Below are 17,747 nucleotides of genomic sequence, written 5' to 3'. Positions count from 1 at the left end.
CTTGACCTTGTGATCTGTCTGCCTCAGCCTCCCAAAGTGCTGGGATTATAGGCATGAGCTACCACAGCTGGGCTTATTGATTGATTGATTGAGATGGAGTTTCGCTCTTGTTGCCCAGGCTAGGGTGCTATGGCGTGATCTCGGCTCACTGCAACCTCCGCCTCCCTGGTTCAAGCAATTCTCCTAATCAGCCTCCAAAGTAGTTGGGACCACAAGCATGCATCACCATGCCCGGCTAATGTTGTATTTTTAGTAGAGATGGGGTTTCTACATGTTGGTCAGGCTGGTCTCAAATCCCCAACCTCATGTGATCCGCCCACCTCTGCTTCCCAAAGTGCTGGGATTACAGTCATGAGCCACTGTGCCCGGCCTGGCCTATTTATTTTTTTTTTAGAGACAGCGGCTCACTCTGTTGCCCCAGCTAAAGTGCAGTGGTATGATCAAAGCTCACTGCAATCTCAAACTCCTAGGCTCAAGTAATTCTCCCGCCTCAGCCACCAGAGTAGCTAGGACTAGAGATGCCAGCCACCACACTTAGCTCATTTTAAAATTTTTTTATAGAGCTGAGAACTCACTATGTTGCCCAGCTGGTCTTGAACTCCTGGCCTTAAGCAATTCTCCCACCTCAGCCTTCCAAATCTCAGGGATTACAGACAGGAGCCATTGCATGTAGTTATTTAAAAAAAATTTTTTTAGGCCAGGAGCAGTGGCTCACACCTGTAATCCCAGCACTTTGGGAGGCCAAGGCGGACAGATCACAAGGTCAGGAGATCGACACCATCGTGACCAACGTGGTGAAACTCTGTCTCTACTAAAAAAAAAAAAGTTTTTTTTTTTTTTTTTTTTTGAGTCTCACTGCGACACCCAGGCTGGAGTGCAATGACACAATCTTGGCTCACTGCAACCTCTACCTCCCAGGTTCAAGTGATTCTCCTGCCTCAGCCTCCTGAGCAGCTCTGACTACAGAAGTGTGCCACCATGCCTGCTCATTTTTTTATACGGAGTCTTGCTCTGTTGTCCAGACTGAAGTGCAGTGGTGCAATCTTGACTCACTGCGACTTCCACCTTCCAGGCTCAAGCCATCCTCCCACTGTCTCTGAAGTAGCTGGGACTACAGACATGTGCCACTATGCCTGCTCATTTTTTTGTATTTTTAGTAGAGATGGAGTTTCACCATGTTGGCCAGGCTGGTCTTGAACTCCTGACCTCAAGTGATCTGTCTGCCTTGGCCTCCAAAAGTGATGAGGTGACACCATTCCTGGCCTAAAAAAATTTTTTTCAACAGTTTTGAAATGTATCATGGGCTGTACAGTTCACCCATTTAAAATGTACAATTTAATAAAGAAACTCCCTCCAATTGTGGTAAAATAAAAATGTACATAAAATATAGGGTGCAGTTTCTTTCTCTATCTTTTTTTTGAGATGGAGTTTTGCTCTTGTTGCCTAGGCTGCAGTGCAGTGGCGCTATCTTGGCTCACTGCAGCCTCTGCCTCCCAGATTCAAGCAATTCTTGTGCCTCCCGAGTAGCTGGGATTACAGGTGTGTCCCACCATGTCCGGCTAATTTTTATATTTTTAGTGGAGATGGGGTTTCACCGTGTTGGCCAGGCTGGCAATTTCAACCTTTTTTGTCTTGAGACTGGGTCTTGCTCTGTTGCCCAAGCTAGAGTGCAGTAGGACAGTCATAGCTCACTGCAGCCTGGAACTGCTGGGTTCGAGTGATCTTCCCACCTTTGCTCCCCAAAGTGCTGGTATTACAGACATGAACCAACCACTATGCCCAGCCTATTTTAACTATTTTGAAGTGTACAGCTCAGTGACGTCGTGTGTATTCACATTCTTATGTAACCATCACCACCACCCATCTCCAGAACTTTTTTATCTTGCAGAAATGAAACTGTACCCGTTAAATAATAACTTCTGCTAATCAGCATATGAAAACTGCTTGGCTGAATGCAGTGACTCATGCCTATAATCCTAGCACTTTGGCTCCCAAAGTGCTAGCACTTGGGAGCACTTTGGCCAGATCCTAGCACATTTAAAAATGGCTCCCAAATCGTAGCACTTTGGCCAACACAGTGAAATCCCATCTCTCCTAAAAATACAAAAATTCGCCAGGCATGGGGGCATTAGTCCCAGCTACTCAGGAGGCTGAGGCAAGAGAATCTCTCAAACCCAGGAGGCGGAGGCCACAGTGAGTTGAGATCGCACCATTGCACTCCAGCCTGGGCTACAGAGCAAGACTCTCACAAAAAAAGAAAAAAAAGGTCAACATCTTATCTAATCATTAGAGAAAATGCACATCAAAATGAGATATCACCTCTCCTCTGTTAGGATGGCTGGTATTAAAAAAAAATGCAGGAAATTCTTAGGAGTTGACTCCAAAAGTAAAAATAGATAAGTGGGATTACATCAAACTAAAAACCTTCTTCAAAGCAAAGGAAACTCCAGAATGAAGAGATAACCTACAGAATAGGAAGAAAATATTTGTAAATCATAAATCTGATACAGGGTTAATATCCAAAATACATAGGGAACTCAAAAAAACTATAGCAAGATGGCCAGATGCAGTAGCTCACGCCTGTAATCCCAGCACTTTGGGAGGCTGAGGCAGGTGGATCACCTGCGGTCAGGAGTTCAAGACCAGACTGGCCAACATGGTGAAACCCCATCTCTACTGAAAATACAAAAATTAGCTGGGTGTGGTGGCAGGTGCCTATAATCCCAGCTATTCGGGAGGCTGAGGCAGGAGAATCACTTGAACCCGGGAGGCAGAGGCTGCAGTGAGCTGAGATCACACCATTGCACTTGAGCCTGGGCGACAGAGCAAGACTCCATCTCAGAAAAACAAAAACTAGACAAAAAAAACTATAGCAAGAAATCAAATAACTGGCTTATAAAATGGGCAAAGGAACTGTATAGACCTTTCTCAGAAGGCATTCATAGACATGCAACAGGTATATGAATAATGCTCGACATCAGTAGTCATCAGGGAAATGCAAATTAAAAGCACAATGAGATATCACATCACATTTGTGTTGGTGATGATGTAGAGAAAAGGGAACTCTTGTACACCATTGGTGGGAATGTAAATTAATTAGTACAGCCATTATGAGAAACAGTATGGAAGTTCTTCAGAAAATTAATTGAATTGCCATTTCATCCTGCAATCCCACTTCTGGGTATATATCCAAAGTAAATGAAGCCAGTATTTCAAAGAGATATCTGCATTCCCGTGTTCAATGCAGCCTTATTCACAGTAGCCAAGATATGGAATCAAACTAAGTGTCCACAGATGGATAAATGGATAAAGTAAACATGGAGCATATATGTACAATGGAATACTATTCAGTATAAATGAATATTATTCAAAAAGAAGGAAATTTTGTCATTTTGTGACAACATAGATGAACCTGGAGGACATTGTGCTAAGTGAAATAAGCCAGACACAAAAAGACAAATAGTGCGTGATCTTGCTTATGTGGAATTTTAAAAGTTGAACTCAGAAGCAGAGAGTAGAATAGTGGTTACCAGGGACTGGAGCAGGAGTCGCTGGCAGGGAACTGGGAGATGTTGGTCAGAGGGTACAAAGTTTCAGTTAGACAAGATGAGCAAGTCCTGGAGATCTATTGTGTACATCATGGTGACTATAATGTATACTTGAAATTTTCTGAGAATAGATTTTTAAATGTTCTCATATTAAAAAATACATATATGAGGGCCAGGCACAGTGGCTTACGCCTGTAATCCCAGCATTTTGGGAGGCTGAGTGGGCAGACCACTTGAGACCAGGAGTTTGAGACTGGTCTGGTCAACATGGTGAAACACTGTCTCTACTAAAAATACAAAAATTAACCGGACATCGTGGTACACACCTGTAATCCCAGCTACTTGGGAGGCTGAGGTGGGAAGATTGCTTAAACTCAAGAGGCGGAGGTTGCAGTGAGCCAAGATTGTACCACTTCACTCCAGCCAGGGCAACAGAGGGAGACTCCATCTCAGAAAAAAATTATATGAGATGATGGATATGTTAATTAGCTTGATTTAATCGTCTCACAGTGTATACATATGTTAAAATATCACATTAGGGCCGGGCGTGGTGGCTCATGCCTGTAATCCTAGCACTTTGGGAGGCTGAGGTGTGCATATTGTCTTAGCTCAGGAGTTCAAGACCAGCCCAGGTAACATGGTGAAGCCCCATCTCTACTAAAAATATAAAAAATTAGCCAGGCATTGTGGCATGCACCTGTAGTCTCAGCTGCTTGGGAGGCTGAGACAAGAGAATCACTTGAACCCGGGAGGTGGAGGCTGCAATGAGCTGAGATTGTACCCAGCCTAGGCGATCTCAGCTCACTGCAACCTCCACCTCCCGGGTTCAAGTGATTCTCCTGCCTCAGCCTCCTGTGTAGCTAGGATTACAGGTGTGCACCACCACACATGGCTAATTTTTGTGTTTTTAATAGAGACAGGGTATCTCCATGTTGGTCAGGCTGGTCTCGAACTCCCGACCTCAAGTGATCTGCCCGCCTCGGCCTCCCAAAGTGCTGGGATTACAGGCATGAGCCACCGCACCTGGCTACAGTTTCAGAATGAAAAAGTTCTGCAGATCTGTTGTAAAACAATCTGCATATACAGATGATCCCCAATTTATGATACTTATATGTATAATTTTTTTTTCAGTTTTATAGTGGTTCAAAAGCAATATACATTCAATAGAAAACATACAACCATTCTTTTTACTTTCATTTATTTACTTTTTTTTTTTTGAGACAGAGTCTCACTCTGTTGCCCAAGCTGGAGTGCAGTGACACAGTCTTGGCTCACTGCAACCTCTACCTGCTGGGCTCAAGCAATTCTCCCTCCTGAGCCTCCTGAGTTGTTGGGAGAACAGGCAGTCACCACCATGCCTGGCTAATTTTTGTACTTTTAGTAGAGACAGGGTTTTGCCATGTTGGCCAGGCTGGTCTTAAACTCCTAACCTCAGGTGATCTGCCCACCTCAGCCTCCCAAAGTGCTAAGATTGCAGCCATGAGCCACCACACCTGGCCCTATTTTTTACTTTCAATACAGTATTAATTACATAAGATATTTAACACTTTGTTATAAAATAGGCTTTGTGTTAGATGATTTTCTTAACTGTAGATGAATGTTAAGTGTTCTGAGCACCTTTAAGGTAGGCTGGGATGGTGTTCAGTAGGTTAGGTGTGTTAAATGTGTTTCCATCTTAGGGTATTTTCAACTTAGGAAGAGTATGAGTTTATTGGGACATAACTCCATTGTAAGTAAGTGAAGTAATACTTACCATTATTGAATTTTGCGTGTAAAAATCGTTAAGGTGGGAAATTTTATGTTACATTTTTTTAACCACAATTAAAAAATACATTTACATTTTAATTTTTAAGTTTTTTGTGACAGCCTACAATGGCTCACACCTGTAATCCTAACATTTTGAGAGACTGAGGTAAGGAGTTCGAGACCAGCCTGGACAACATAGGGAGACCCTGTCTCTGCAAAAAAGTAAAATATAGTTGGGTGTGAGCTGGGTGAGGTGGTTCACGCCTGTAATCCCAGCACTTTGGGAGGCTGGGGCCAGCAGATCATGAGGTCAGGAGATCAAGACCATCCTGGCTAACACAGTGAAACCCTGTCTCTACTAAAAATACAAAAAATTAGCCAGGCATGGTGGCATGCACCTATAATTCCAGCTACTTGGGAGGTTGAGGCAGAAGAATCACTTCAACCTGAGAGGCAGAGGTTGCAGTGAGCTGAGATCACACCACTGCACTCCAGCCTGGGAGACAGTGAGACTCCATCTCAAAAAAAAAAAAAATAGTTGGGTGTGGTACACATGGGTCTGTAGTCCCAACTCCTCAGGAGCCTGAGGCAGGAAGTGATCACAGGGTCTAAGAGTTAAAAATTACTGGCTTGAACCCAGTAATTTTTAGTACTTGAGATATTATCAATATAAGAAATAATAGATAATAAGCATAAATATATGATAAATTTTGATACACAATTATTAAATGGAAAATAACATTTCATTAGAAATGCAAAAAGTCAAAAACAAACAAACTCTCCAGTCCTTGGTCCCCCATCCCCTGGCAGCCACCATTCTACTTTCTGCCTCTATGAGCTTGACTACTTTAGGGACCTCATAAAAGTTGAATCATACAGGGTTTGTCTTTTGGTGACTGGTTTGTTTCACTTAGCATAATGTCCTTAGGCTCATCCCTGTTGTATTAATAGCATATGATAGGATTTCTTTCCCTTTTTTTTTTTCTTTGAGGCAGGGTCTCACTCTGGACTGTCACCCAGGCTGGAATGCAGTGGTGTGATCACAGCTCACTGCAGCCTTTACCTCCTGGGCCCAAATGAATCCTCCCTCCTCAGGCTCTTTAGTAGCTGGGACTGTGGACACAACACCACCATACCTGGTGAATTTTTCAAATTTTTTGTAGAGGTGGGGGTATCGCTATGTTGCCCAGGCTGGTCTCGAACTCCTGGGCTCAAGCCATGCTCCTGCCTTAGCTCCCCAAAGTGCTGGGATTATAGGCGTGAGCCACCTTGCCCGACCAAATCCCCCCCCTTTTTTATTTGAGATGGAGTTTCGCTCTCGTTACCTGGGCTGGAGTGCAGTGGTGCGATCTCAGCTCACCGCAACCTCCGCCTCCTGGGTTCAGGCAATTCTCCTGCCTCAGCCTCCTGAGTAGCTGGGATTACAGGCACGCGCCACCATGCCCAGCTAATTTTTTGTATTTTTAGTAGAGATGGGGTTTCACCATGTTGACCAGGATGGTCTCGATCTCTTGACCTCGTGATCCACCCGCCTCGGCCTCCCAAAGTGCTGGGATTACAGGCGTGAGCCACCACGCCCGGCCAAACCCCCTCTTTTTATAGATGAGATACTGCTCCAAGTTGCACAGCTGGTTTGGTCTCCTGAGTCTAGATTCTAGAGGCATTGGTGGAACACTTGATCATGCTGGCTTCAGCATCTGCATGTTAACAAGCGCTTTTCATTACTTCCCTCCACTTTAGTTTCACTGTCCCACCTCTAAGCTGCTTTGGCCTCTGTGAAACACAGAGTTCCTGGGTCTGAGTGGATCTAAGTCTCCTGCTCTCCTCCCACAGATACTATGGCGGGACTGAGTTTATTGATGAGCTGGAGACCCTCTGTCAGACGCGAGCCCTCCAGGCCTATAAGCTGGACCCACAGTGCTGGGGAGTCAACGTCCAGCCCTACTCAGGTGATTGTCTCATCCAGTTGGACTGGTGCAGTCCCTTCATGTGCATCCCCCAGGGCTCACATGCACCAAGAGGAGTCCTAAGAAGGACTACCATAAATTAAAGATAAGCCAAGCCTTCCTGGGTACATGCATCCCTCTGCATTGCCCTCCCACTCCCAGCTCTGCACCCGCTCCTAGGCAGTGTCCTCTCTCTGAACTTCCCTTCTCAAGGCTGGTGGTGCAGGGGCACCTCCCAGAGCTCAGGGAAGGCATGAAGCCTGTTCCTGCCACTCCTGGGTGAAGGCTTAGTGGCCAAGGTCCCGGATGCCCCTTGATACCTAGGTTAGAAATAATCATGTCTCCTCTGGTCTACTCGTTTCAGGCTCCCCTGCAAACTTCGCTGTGTACACTGCCCTGGTGGAACCCCATGGGCGCATCATGGGCCTGGACCTGCCGGATGGCGGCCACCTGACCCACGGGTTCATGACAGACAAGAAGAAAATCTCCGCCACGTCCATCTTCTTTGAATCTATGCCCTATAAGGTAAGCTCCATAGCTTTCCTTTCCTTGGGAAACCCCTGATGCTTGGCTGTGCCTGTAGGGATAAGTTTTGTTTATGTGGCACTACAGGAAGTCCCCACCTTGCACCATTTTTCATTTCCCTGCCATGGGGACTCTTCAGGCTTTCAGGACCTGCTGGGTCAGCTGGGATGGAGAAACAAGGGTCTGAGCTGAGGCCACAGGGAAACCAGTGAGGGAGGCAACTACTGAGGAGAGTTCAGATGCAACAGGGCAGTGACAACTGCTGGGAACTGCTGGGGCTGTGGGAACAACCCTGGGGAACAGCAGCCAGGTCAGCTACAGCTGGACCCAGCAACAGCCACCACGTCCACAGCTCTGCCCTCGCCTGGTGACATTTCTGCTTGGAGTCCCCGTGGGCCAGCAGCAGCACAAGGATGCAGTAGCTACAGGCGTGGCAACGTCTTCAGCTCCAGCCAACACCAGCAGCTCCGTGCCATCCACAGCCACAGTCCTCCTTGGCCACGTTAGGACCAGCCCCTGCCTGTGTGTAGTGGCTCCAGAGGAGCAGACAGTGGTCTGATTTAGGACTTTCAACTTTGGGATAGTGCAAAAGTGGCGTGAGTTCAGCAGCTGAGCTTCAGGCCCCCATACAGCCATTCTGCTTTTCACTTTCAGTACAGTATTCAGTGGATTACATGAGATAGTCAACACTATTATAAAATAAGCTTTGTGTTTGACTATTTTGCCCAGTGTAGGGTACCGCAAGTGTTCTGAGCATGTTTAAGGTAGGCCAGGCTAGGTTGTGATGTTCCATAGGTTAGGTGTATTACATGCATTTTTGACTTTACGATATTTTCAGCTTAGTGATGAGTTTATCGGGACATAAGCCCATTATGTAAATTGAGGAACACCTGTACAGCTCAGACGTACACCCCATTGCCACACTGCTACCCCACTGTACATACCTGATACACTGCTAGCACAGCACCAGAACCAGCACCGTCAGAACCAGTGCCAAGGGCTGCCTCTAGGGTGTGCAGGGCCCCAGGCAAATATTTGTTTTGCAGGGGACCCTGTCTATATAAACAGTTGGGTCAAAAATACATGTAAGATGCATAGGCTCATTCAGGCCTGGTGATTTATCTATAAAGATGATGATGGGAGAGGTAATTTGCTTATTCTTTTAGTGTTCAGTGTTGGGGATTCTTTCTAGTATCCAGGAACCATCTTTTCATGTTTTTATTATTAAATGTGCCAATCCTGCTTAGTTTTATGTTTGTTACCATGAAAAAAGGTAGCAGCACATCTTTCTGCTTGACAGGCATTGCATGGTCTTAGGTGCATGCTGTCCATAGTTCTGTGTGTACTCAGCCTTTATCTCAGTGCTGGTGATTGCACAAGTGCTCTTTTTTGCAGTCATTTCTTTTCACAGAATGCCTAGGTGTTTGTAGTCACAGGTCTCCTTATTGGCCAAGGCTAGCCTTGAAGCCAGATTTTGAAACATGTCACAATAGTAACAAAATACTTTGTCTTGGCTGGGAAGGGTGGCTCATGCCTATAATCCCAGCACTTTGGGAGGCTGAGGCAGATTGGATCACCTGAGGTCAGGAGTTCGAGACCAGCCTGGCCAACATGGCAAAACCCTGTCTGCTAAAAACTAGCTGGACATAGTGGCACATACCTGTAGTTCCAGCCAGTTGGGAGGCTGAGGTAGGAGATTGCTTGAACCTGGGAGGCGAAGGTTGCAGTGAGCCAAGATCGCACCACTGCACTCCATCTGGGTGACAGAGACTGCCTCAAAAAAAAGCTCAGCATTTCTTTTGTTTTTTTTTGTTTTGTTTTGGGAGGGAGTTTCACTCTGTGACCCAGGCTGGAGTGCAGTGGTGCGATCTCAGCTCGCTGCGTCCTCCCTGCTCCTGGGGTTAGGGGTGGTTCTCCTGCGCCAGCCTTCCGGGTGGCTGGGATTGCAGACACCCACCACCATGCCCAGCTAGTTTTTATATGTTTGGTAGAGACAGGGTTTCACTGTGTTGACCAGGCTGGTCTTGAACTCCTGACCTCAGATGATCCGCCCGCCTTGACGTCCCAGAGTGCTGGGATTATGGGCGTGAGCCACTGAGCCCAGCCCAAAGCTCAGCATTTCTAAAGTTACAGGTGTTTGTGTGTGTGTTTTTCTGTTTTTTAAAAAAAAACTAGCTTGAAAAAACACTAAAACTAATTTTAATGAAAAGAATCGACACTCAGAAAGCAAGCAAAAGGTTTCTTGAACTGTTTTAGAAGCAGTGGAGAGAAAGAAATTATACTTAGGGAGTTTTCAGTGTGAATACAGTGTTTAAAAACAGATTAAAGTGGTGTTACTAGTGCCAAAAAAAAAAGTCTCAAAAAAAAAAACCACTTTGCCTTTGGACTTAGAACATAAAAGTGGGTTTCTCTGCTTTCATTATTGAGACCGTGGCAGAGAGAATTTCCTCACTTTTTTCTAGGCCCTTAGCGGATAGCTTGGGTAGCCTCATGCTCTTTAGGCCAGTATCCTCTATTCCTGAAGAGTCTATTCTGAGTATCCATAAGCTGGGTCCCAGCCGGTGCAGTGGCTCACTCCTGTAATACCAGCACTTTGGGAGGCCCAGCACTTGGGCAGATCATTCAAGGTCAAGAGTTTGATGGCCAACATGCTGAAACCCTGACTCTACTAAAAATACAAAAATTAGCTGGGTGTGGTGGCACACACCTGTAGTCCTAGCTACTTGGGAGGCTGAGGCAGGAGAAGCACTTGGGAGAATCACTTGAACCTGGGAGGCGGAGGTTGCCTGAGCCGAGATTGCACCAGTGCACTCCAGCCTCGGTGACAGAGTGAGACTTTGTCTCCAGAAAAAAAAAGAATCTGGGTCCCGTGCCCAGTTCCCTCCAGCCACCACCTGTCTTTGATGTGCATTGTGCAGGCTGCAGTCCTGTTGGTGCAGTGAGGGGATTCACCTCAGGATGGCCATGGAAAGGTGGGGCCTGGGACCCTAGCCACCTTGGGCAGCAGAAGTTGCAGCTCACCCACTGGGGGATGCTTTGAGTCCTGCCCTCAGTGGACAGGAGGAGGAGGCAGAACTCATCAGCATCTACCAGCAGCCAGAGGCAGCTCACCTCCACCCCACCGGGCTGCAGGGTCAGAGGTCAAGGGGTGTACTAGGGCCACTGCCCTGCTCCGCCTTCCCCAGACCACCTGTCTCCACCTTTGGCCCCTGCCCCCCTCCACGGCAAGAGCCTTACACAGGGCCAGGCTAGGGCAACAGCAACACTAACCTTCTATTTTGTGTTTTGGGCCCATCCCACGGTGACTAGAGAATTCCTCCCTGTCCCTGGTCCTAAGTGACTGCTGGGGTCTCCTTCCTTATCCTCTGTGCACTGTGCACCCCATCTGCAGTTTATTATAAATGCCCGTGAATTCTTCTAGGAGTTCTGTTGTCTCATTTTCAAGATTAAAAAATGAAAATAATGGCGGGGTGGCTCAGGCCTGTAATCCCAGCACTTTGGAAGGCCAAGGCAGGTGGATCACAAGGTCAGGAGTTTGAGACCAGCCTGGCCAACATGGCGAAACCCCATCTCTACTAAAAATTTAAAAAATTAGCCAGGCTTGGTGGTGGTGCCTGTAATCCCAGCTACTCCAGAGGCTGAGGCAGGAGAATCGCTTGAACCCAGAAGGCAGAGGTTGCAGTGTGCTGAGATTGTGCCATTGTACTCCAGCGTGGGCAACAAGAGCAAGACTCCGTCTCAAAAAAAAAAAAAAAAAGAAACTAAGGAAAAAAAAAAAGAAAAACAAACATTTGAAAACCCATTAAATTAAAAAGGGAGAAAGCAGCACAGATTTCTTTTTTTTTTTTGTAATTGTGGCTACACAAAAGTTTTTAGAATTATGTCCATTTTTTTAAAAATCTCTTTTTTTTTTCCTTTTTGTGGAGAACAGGGTCTTGCTGTATTGCCCAGGTGGGTCTTGAACTCCTGTACTCAAGCTGTCCTCCCGCCTCTGCCTCCCTAAGAGCTAGGATTATAGGCATGAGCCACCGTGCCCAGTGAATTATGTACATTTTTTACTGGAGGTCAACTATTGATATTTCTTTTTTTTTTTTTTCTTTGTTTTTTTCCCAAGTTGGCCACTCCTGGAAGCTGTTGATATGTCATCAGGATAACAGTTTCTTTGCCAAGTTCAGGTGGCTGAGAAAGAACCACACCCTTAAAGCAAAACACAGAAAGCAAAATCACAAGTCATCTTTCAGCTTGACTTTCTAGATGAGGTCTTGGTTCCCGAACCTTGCAGGAAGCTTCTGTAGTTGGGTTGGATTGTAAGTGCTTTTTTTTTTTTTTTTTGAGACAGAGTCTCCCTCTGTCACCTAGGCTGGAGTGCAGTGGCGGGATCTCAGTTCACTGCACCTCCACCTCCCGGGTTCAAGTGATTCTCCTGCCTTAGCCTCCTGAGTAGCTGGAATTAGGGTGCATGCCACCAAGCCTGGCTAATTTTTTGTATTTTTAGTAGAGACGGGGTTTCACCGTGTTAGCCAGGATGATCTCAATCTCCTGACCTCGTGATCTGCCTGCCTCAGCCTCGAAAAGTGCTGGGATTATGTGAGCCATTGTGCCTGGCCTAATTTTGTGTTTTTAGTAGAGGCAGGGTTTCACCATGTTGGCCAGGCTGGTCTCCAACTACTGACCTCAGGTGATCCACCCCGCTAGGCCTCCCAAAGTGCTGGGATTACAGACATGAGCCACCATGCCCGGCTAACCCATATGTTTTAATAGAAGTTTAATAAAATGAACTTCCTAAGATATGTGTTGCCAAAAAAGAAAAATAAAGTATTTTAAATTTTATGTTGAGATCTACAATCTATCTGGAATTGATTTTTTTTCTGAGACTGAGTCTCACTCTGTCGCCCAGGCTGGAGTGCAGTGGCACGATCTCAGCTCACTGCAACCTCTGCCCTCCAGGTTCAAGCAGTTCTCCTGCCTCAGCCTCCTGAGTAGCTGGAGTACAGGTGCATGCCACCATGACCAGCTAATTTTTTGTATTTTTAGTAGAGACAGGGTTTCACTATGTTGGCCAGGCTGATCTCAAACTCCTGATCTCAGGTGATCCGCCCACCTTGGCCTCCCAAAGTGCTGGGATTACAGGCGTGAACCACCACACCTGACCTTTTTTTTTTTCTTTTAACAAATTATATATCATTATTAGATGCACAGTGATATTATGATATATATATACTGTGTGGGATTATTGAATCAATTAATATCCCACTACTTAAATATTTATTATTTTTCTTCCTAACTGCAACTTCGTACCCTTTGCTCAGTATGTTTCCATTGTCCACCATCCTCCAGTGACTGGTAACCACATTCTACTCTTGCTTCTGTGAGTTTGATTGTTTTATTTATTTATTTTATTATTATTATTATTATTTGAGATAGAGTCTCAGTCTGTCACCCAGGCTGGAGTGCAGTGGTGCAATCTCAGCTCACTGTAACCTCTGCCTCCCGGGTTCAAGCAATTCTTCTGCCTCAGCCTCTTGAGTAGCTGGGATTACAAGTGCCCAGCTAATTTTTTGTATTTTTTTTCCTAGTAGACATGGGGTTTCAAAATAAAATAAAAATAAAAATAAAAGAAAAGAAAAGAAAAAAAAGAAATGGGGTTTCACCATATTGGCCAGGCTGGTCTTGAACTCCTGGACTCAAGTGATCCTCCCACCTTGGCTTCCCAAAATGCTGAGATTACAGGCTTGAGCCACCACGCCCCGCAGTGTGATCTCACTTCTGTGTGAAATCTAAAACAATCAAACTGCTGGGTGCAGTGGCTCATGCCTGTAATTCTAGCACTTTGGGAGGCTGAGGTGGATGAATCACCTGAGGTCAGGAGTTCAAGACCAACCTGGCCAACATGGTAAAACCCCGTCTCTATAAAAAATACAAAAATTATCTGGGCGTGGTGGCACTGCCTGTGGTCCCAGCTATCCCTGAGTGGGAGAATCACTTGAGCCCGGCAGGTGGAGGTTGCAGTGAGCCGAGATTGTGTGCCAGTGCACTCCAGCCTGGGCAACAGAGTGAGACTCTGTCTTAAAAAAGAAGTGAGATCAGGCTGGGCACGGTGGCTCACACCTGTAATCCTAGCACTTTGGGAGGCCGAGGTGGGTGGATCACCTGAGGTCGGGAGTTCAAGACCAGCCTGGCCATCATGGTGAAACCCCATCTTAAGAAAAAAAAAAAAAAAAAAAGAAGTGAGATCATGCAGTATTTGTCTTTCTGAGCCTAGCATATTTCACTTAGCCTCCAAGTTCATCCGTGTTGTTGCAAATGACAGAATTTCTTTTTTCAGGCTGATTAGTATGACATTGTATGTGTGTGTGTATTTGTATATATATGTGTGTGTGTATATATACACGTGTGTGTGTGTGTGTGTCACATTTCCTTTGTCCATTCTTCTGTTGATGGACGTGGGTTTATTCCATAACTTGGCTATTGTGCATAGTGCTGCAGTGAACATGGGAGTGCACATGTCTCTTTGACATACTGATTTCAGGTTCTTAGAATATATATTTAGAAGTGGGATTGCTGAATCTGGAATTGATTTCTTTATGTGGGTGAGGTGGGCATCCAGATAACGTTTTTGTCAAAATGGATGCCCAGTTGACTTAGTGCCATTGATTGAAAAGGACATCCTCTCCCCACTGCACTGCGGCATCATCATTGGCATGGATCCGATGACCTATGTCATGTGTGCTTCTGCTTCTAGGCTCTTTTCTGTTAAGCCGGATGCTCTGCCCTTCCACGAATGCATGCTGCCTTTTGTCAGGCATTTTATGACACAAAATATACAAAGCAGCTGGGCACGGTGGCTCACACCTGTAATCCCAGCACTTTGGGAGGCCAAGGTGGGCGGATCACAAGGTCAGGAGTTCGAGACCAGCCTGGCCAACATAGTGAAACCCCATCTGTACTAAAAATACAAAAATTAGCCAGGTGTGGTGGCAAGCGCCAGTAGTCCCAGCTGCTCGGGAGGCTGAGGCAGGAGAACCCCGGAGGTAGAGGTTCCAATGAGCCGAGATTGCACTTCTGCACTCCAGCCTAGGTGACAGAGCAAGACTCCATCTCAAAAAAAAAAAACAAAAACAAAAACACAAAGCAATGATGTTTTGTGTAGAGGTCTGGTATGTCTTTCTTTTTATGGTTTTTTGATGCTAATATAATGTTATTTAAATTTCATTTTCTATCTTCCTTGCTTTTATATACTTACTGTTTTTTCAGTGCTGTATCCCGGGACCTTTCTAAATTTGCTTATTTTAACAGTTTACCCCTAGCATCTTAATTTTCTAGGTACACTGTGTTGTCTGTGTGTCATGTCAGGTTTAAAATTTCTTCTTCCCTAATTGTTACACCTTTTGTTTCTTTTTCTTGCCTCATTATACTTGGAATAGAAGTTGTATTAGCAGGCATTTTGGCCTTGTTCCTGAAGGTAACTGTTTCGGTCTGCATTGTGTGGTCCTCTTGCTTCTGTTTCATTCTGCGAGTGCTTTTTGGTTCCTTCTCAGGGGGTAGTGCCCCAGCAGCAGGGCTCACTAAAACCCTGGGACTCCTCGGGGCCTCCTGGATCTGCGAGCTGTACTTGGTTGAGCAGGCTAAACACATCAGTATTCTGTCTCACCCTCAAGTCCTCATCTAGGACATCGTTCCTCTTGTCATGGCGGGTGGAGCGAGTTCAAGAGGGAGGAAGGAGGCAGGTGCGGCTGGAGGAAGCAGCCTGAACCTGCCTCCCTGACATTCCGCAGGTGAACCCAGACACTGGCTACATCAACTATGACCAGCTGGAGGAGAATGCCCGCCTCTTCCACCCGAAGCTGATCATCGCAGGTGACGCGTGGCGTGGAAAGTGACCTTGTTCACCAGTAGCCTGGTGTCTCTTACAGAATGAGGATGTAAAGATGTCCCCACCCTGTTGAGCCCACTGCTAGTTTCTGCCCTGAATAACTGAGTTTCTGGGGTCCACATAGATTAGTTTCTTTCAGGATACAGATGTGTGTTTGCTGCTTTTTGTGCTATGTGGATTAAGATCTGAGACTGTTCTCAGAGAAGCATCTAGAAATGTTAGGCCCTGACTGGGTTGGCAGTAGTAGTTGGAGCCATCTCAACCACCAAGACGTTGAAGAGTCAAGATAGAGTGGTTGCTTAACACAGAGATGCTTTTTGAGGGCATTCTCCATTTTTGCTCTGAGATTTTAGGGGAAGAAATCTGGGATTTCAGATCCGTGTATCTAGGGGCCACTCTGTGAAGCCAACTCAGCTGGCCCATGGACATCTCTGATGCAGCTGTGTCACCTTTCCTGTCTCAGGAACCAGCTGCTACTCCCGAAACCTGGACTATGCCCGCCTGCGCAAGATTGCAGATGAGAATGGGGCGTATCTCATGGCGGACATGGCACACATCAGCGGGCTGGTGGTGGCTGGCGTGGTGCCCTCCCCATTTGAACACTGCCACGTGGTGACCACCACCACTCACAAGACCCTGCGAGGCTGCCGAGCTGGCATGATCTTCTACAGGAAAGGTGTGCTCCCAAGTGTTGGGTACAGACGGGTACCGTGGTTTACATTTCTCCTTTGGGGGTTCAGATTCAGTTGAGGGAGCTGGGAAAAACTCTGACCCAGGATCCTTTGAAGATTTTAAGATCTCAGTCCCTTAAAGAGCTGCTTAGGAAAGAGGAGTGACAGGCTTTGCAGAAAGGATCCCGAAGGAAGCCCTCAGCCACAGCTCCTGCTTCATGTTTATGCATACAGGTCCTAGGAGCACAGGAAGGGGATCAGCAACCACCATGTGTTAGGATGGTGCTGGTTGCCAATGTCCTTTTGCTCAACTAATCTTCCCCTCAAGAGGCAGGCGTTTGAATGGAAGGAGGATACATGGCTGGCTGGGGGCTACTTGGAGGCCTCACAAGGCTGCATTATTCTGGTGAACTTACAGTGATCCATCATGCTTCTCAAAGAGAAAGACTCACAGTAGTCAAACTAGAAGACATGGATGTATAAACACGAATAGCATTTTAGTGAAGGTTTTTCTTTCCATCACCTTATAATTTGCCCCTAGGCATTTCCCTTATTTTCAAATTTCCATACCTGGGAGAGCCTGTTAGTGGTCAGGTCATCATTTAGCCTGTGGTGAGAACTGACATGCCAATCTTGCATCAGCAGAGACACCAGCCCTCTGGTGACTGCATTACTCTTACCCGATGCAGGGTTTCCTTGCCCAGCCCCTGGCTGGAACTAGACACAGCCACATGACCCCACAGCTTCTCAACACCCCGTTGCCTCTCTGCTCCTCTGAGGACCGTTTTTAGCTGTGCTGATGTTTCTGAGGCAGGTAGCCATTCCCACCCGCCCAGGAGACATTTGTTTCATTTGTTTTTTCCCCTACTGTGTGTTGATGTGATTCATTTCACCCAGTGCTGAGGGACTCTGGAGCCAGCCTATCAGAGCAAATACTGGCTCTGCCACACACTCACTGTGTAACCTTGGGCTAGTTGTGCAGCCTCTCTGCGCCTCATTTCCTCACCAGAGTGGGGACTGTAATAATAGTACCTGTCCCTTTGAACTGCTGTTTTGAGGATTAAATGAATTTATGTAAAGTGATCAGAGCGGTTCTTGGCTCACTAAAAGCTCTAAATTGATGTTAATTGTTACTGATTATTACTGAATAGTAGCTATTATTGATGGTTAACTTTTTCTCAGAAAGGAACCTTATTCTCCATATGTAGCCAGATGAGCATTGTCTCCTTCAACGCAGTCATCTTGGGGATGCTTTAAATTTTATTTTTGGGGACAGGGTCTCACTCTGTCACTCAGGCTACAGTGCAGTGGTACAATCAAAGCCCACTGCAGCTTCAGCTTCCTGGGCACAAGCAATCCTTCCACCTCACCCTCCCCATGTAGCTGGGACCACAGGTGCGTGCCACCATGCCTTGCTAATTTTTAAATTTTTTTGTGG

General features: G+C 46.2%; 1 protein-coding gene across 4 annotated transcripts in view; it reads left to right on the top strand.

Annotated features, from left to right (window-relative positions):
- Positions 1-17,747, top strand: part of SHMT1 (serine hydroxymethyltransferase 1) — a 41,455-nt gene that overhangs the window by 13,200 nt on the left and 10,508 nt on the right. For all 4 annotated transcript variants that reach the window (XM_012438772.3, XM_021674773.2, XM_012438775.3 and 1 more), the window contains 4 exons: positions 7,128-7,243; positions 7,605-7,765; positions 15,541-15,622; positions 16,102-16,314. In XM_012438772.3, coding sequence (XP_012294195.1) covers positions 7,128-7,243; positions 7,605-7,765; positions 15,541-15,622; positions 16,102-16,314 — 572 coding nt within the window. The remainder of the gene's footprint in view (positions 1-7,127; positions 7,244-7,604; positions 7,766-15,540; positions 15,623-16,101; positions 16,315-17,747) is intronic.

Source organism: Aotus nancymaae, unplaced genomic scaffold (genome assembly GCF_030222135.1).
Source record: "Aotus nancymaae isolate 86718 unplaced genomic scaffold, 86718_ANA_hifiasm-v0.15.2.pri h1tg000018l, whole genome shotgun sequence".
NCBI classification, from domain to species: Eukaryota; Metazoa; Chordata; class Mammalia; order Primates; family Aotidae; genus Aotus; species Aotus nancymaae.
This window is presented reverse-complemented; position numbering and strand designations above follow the sequence as displayed.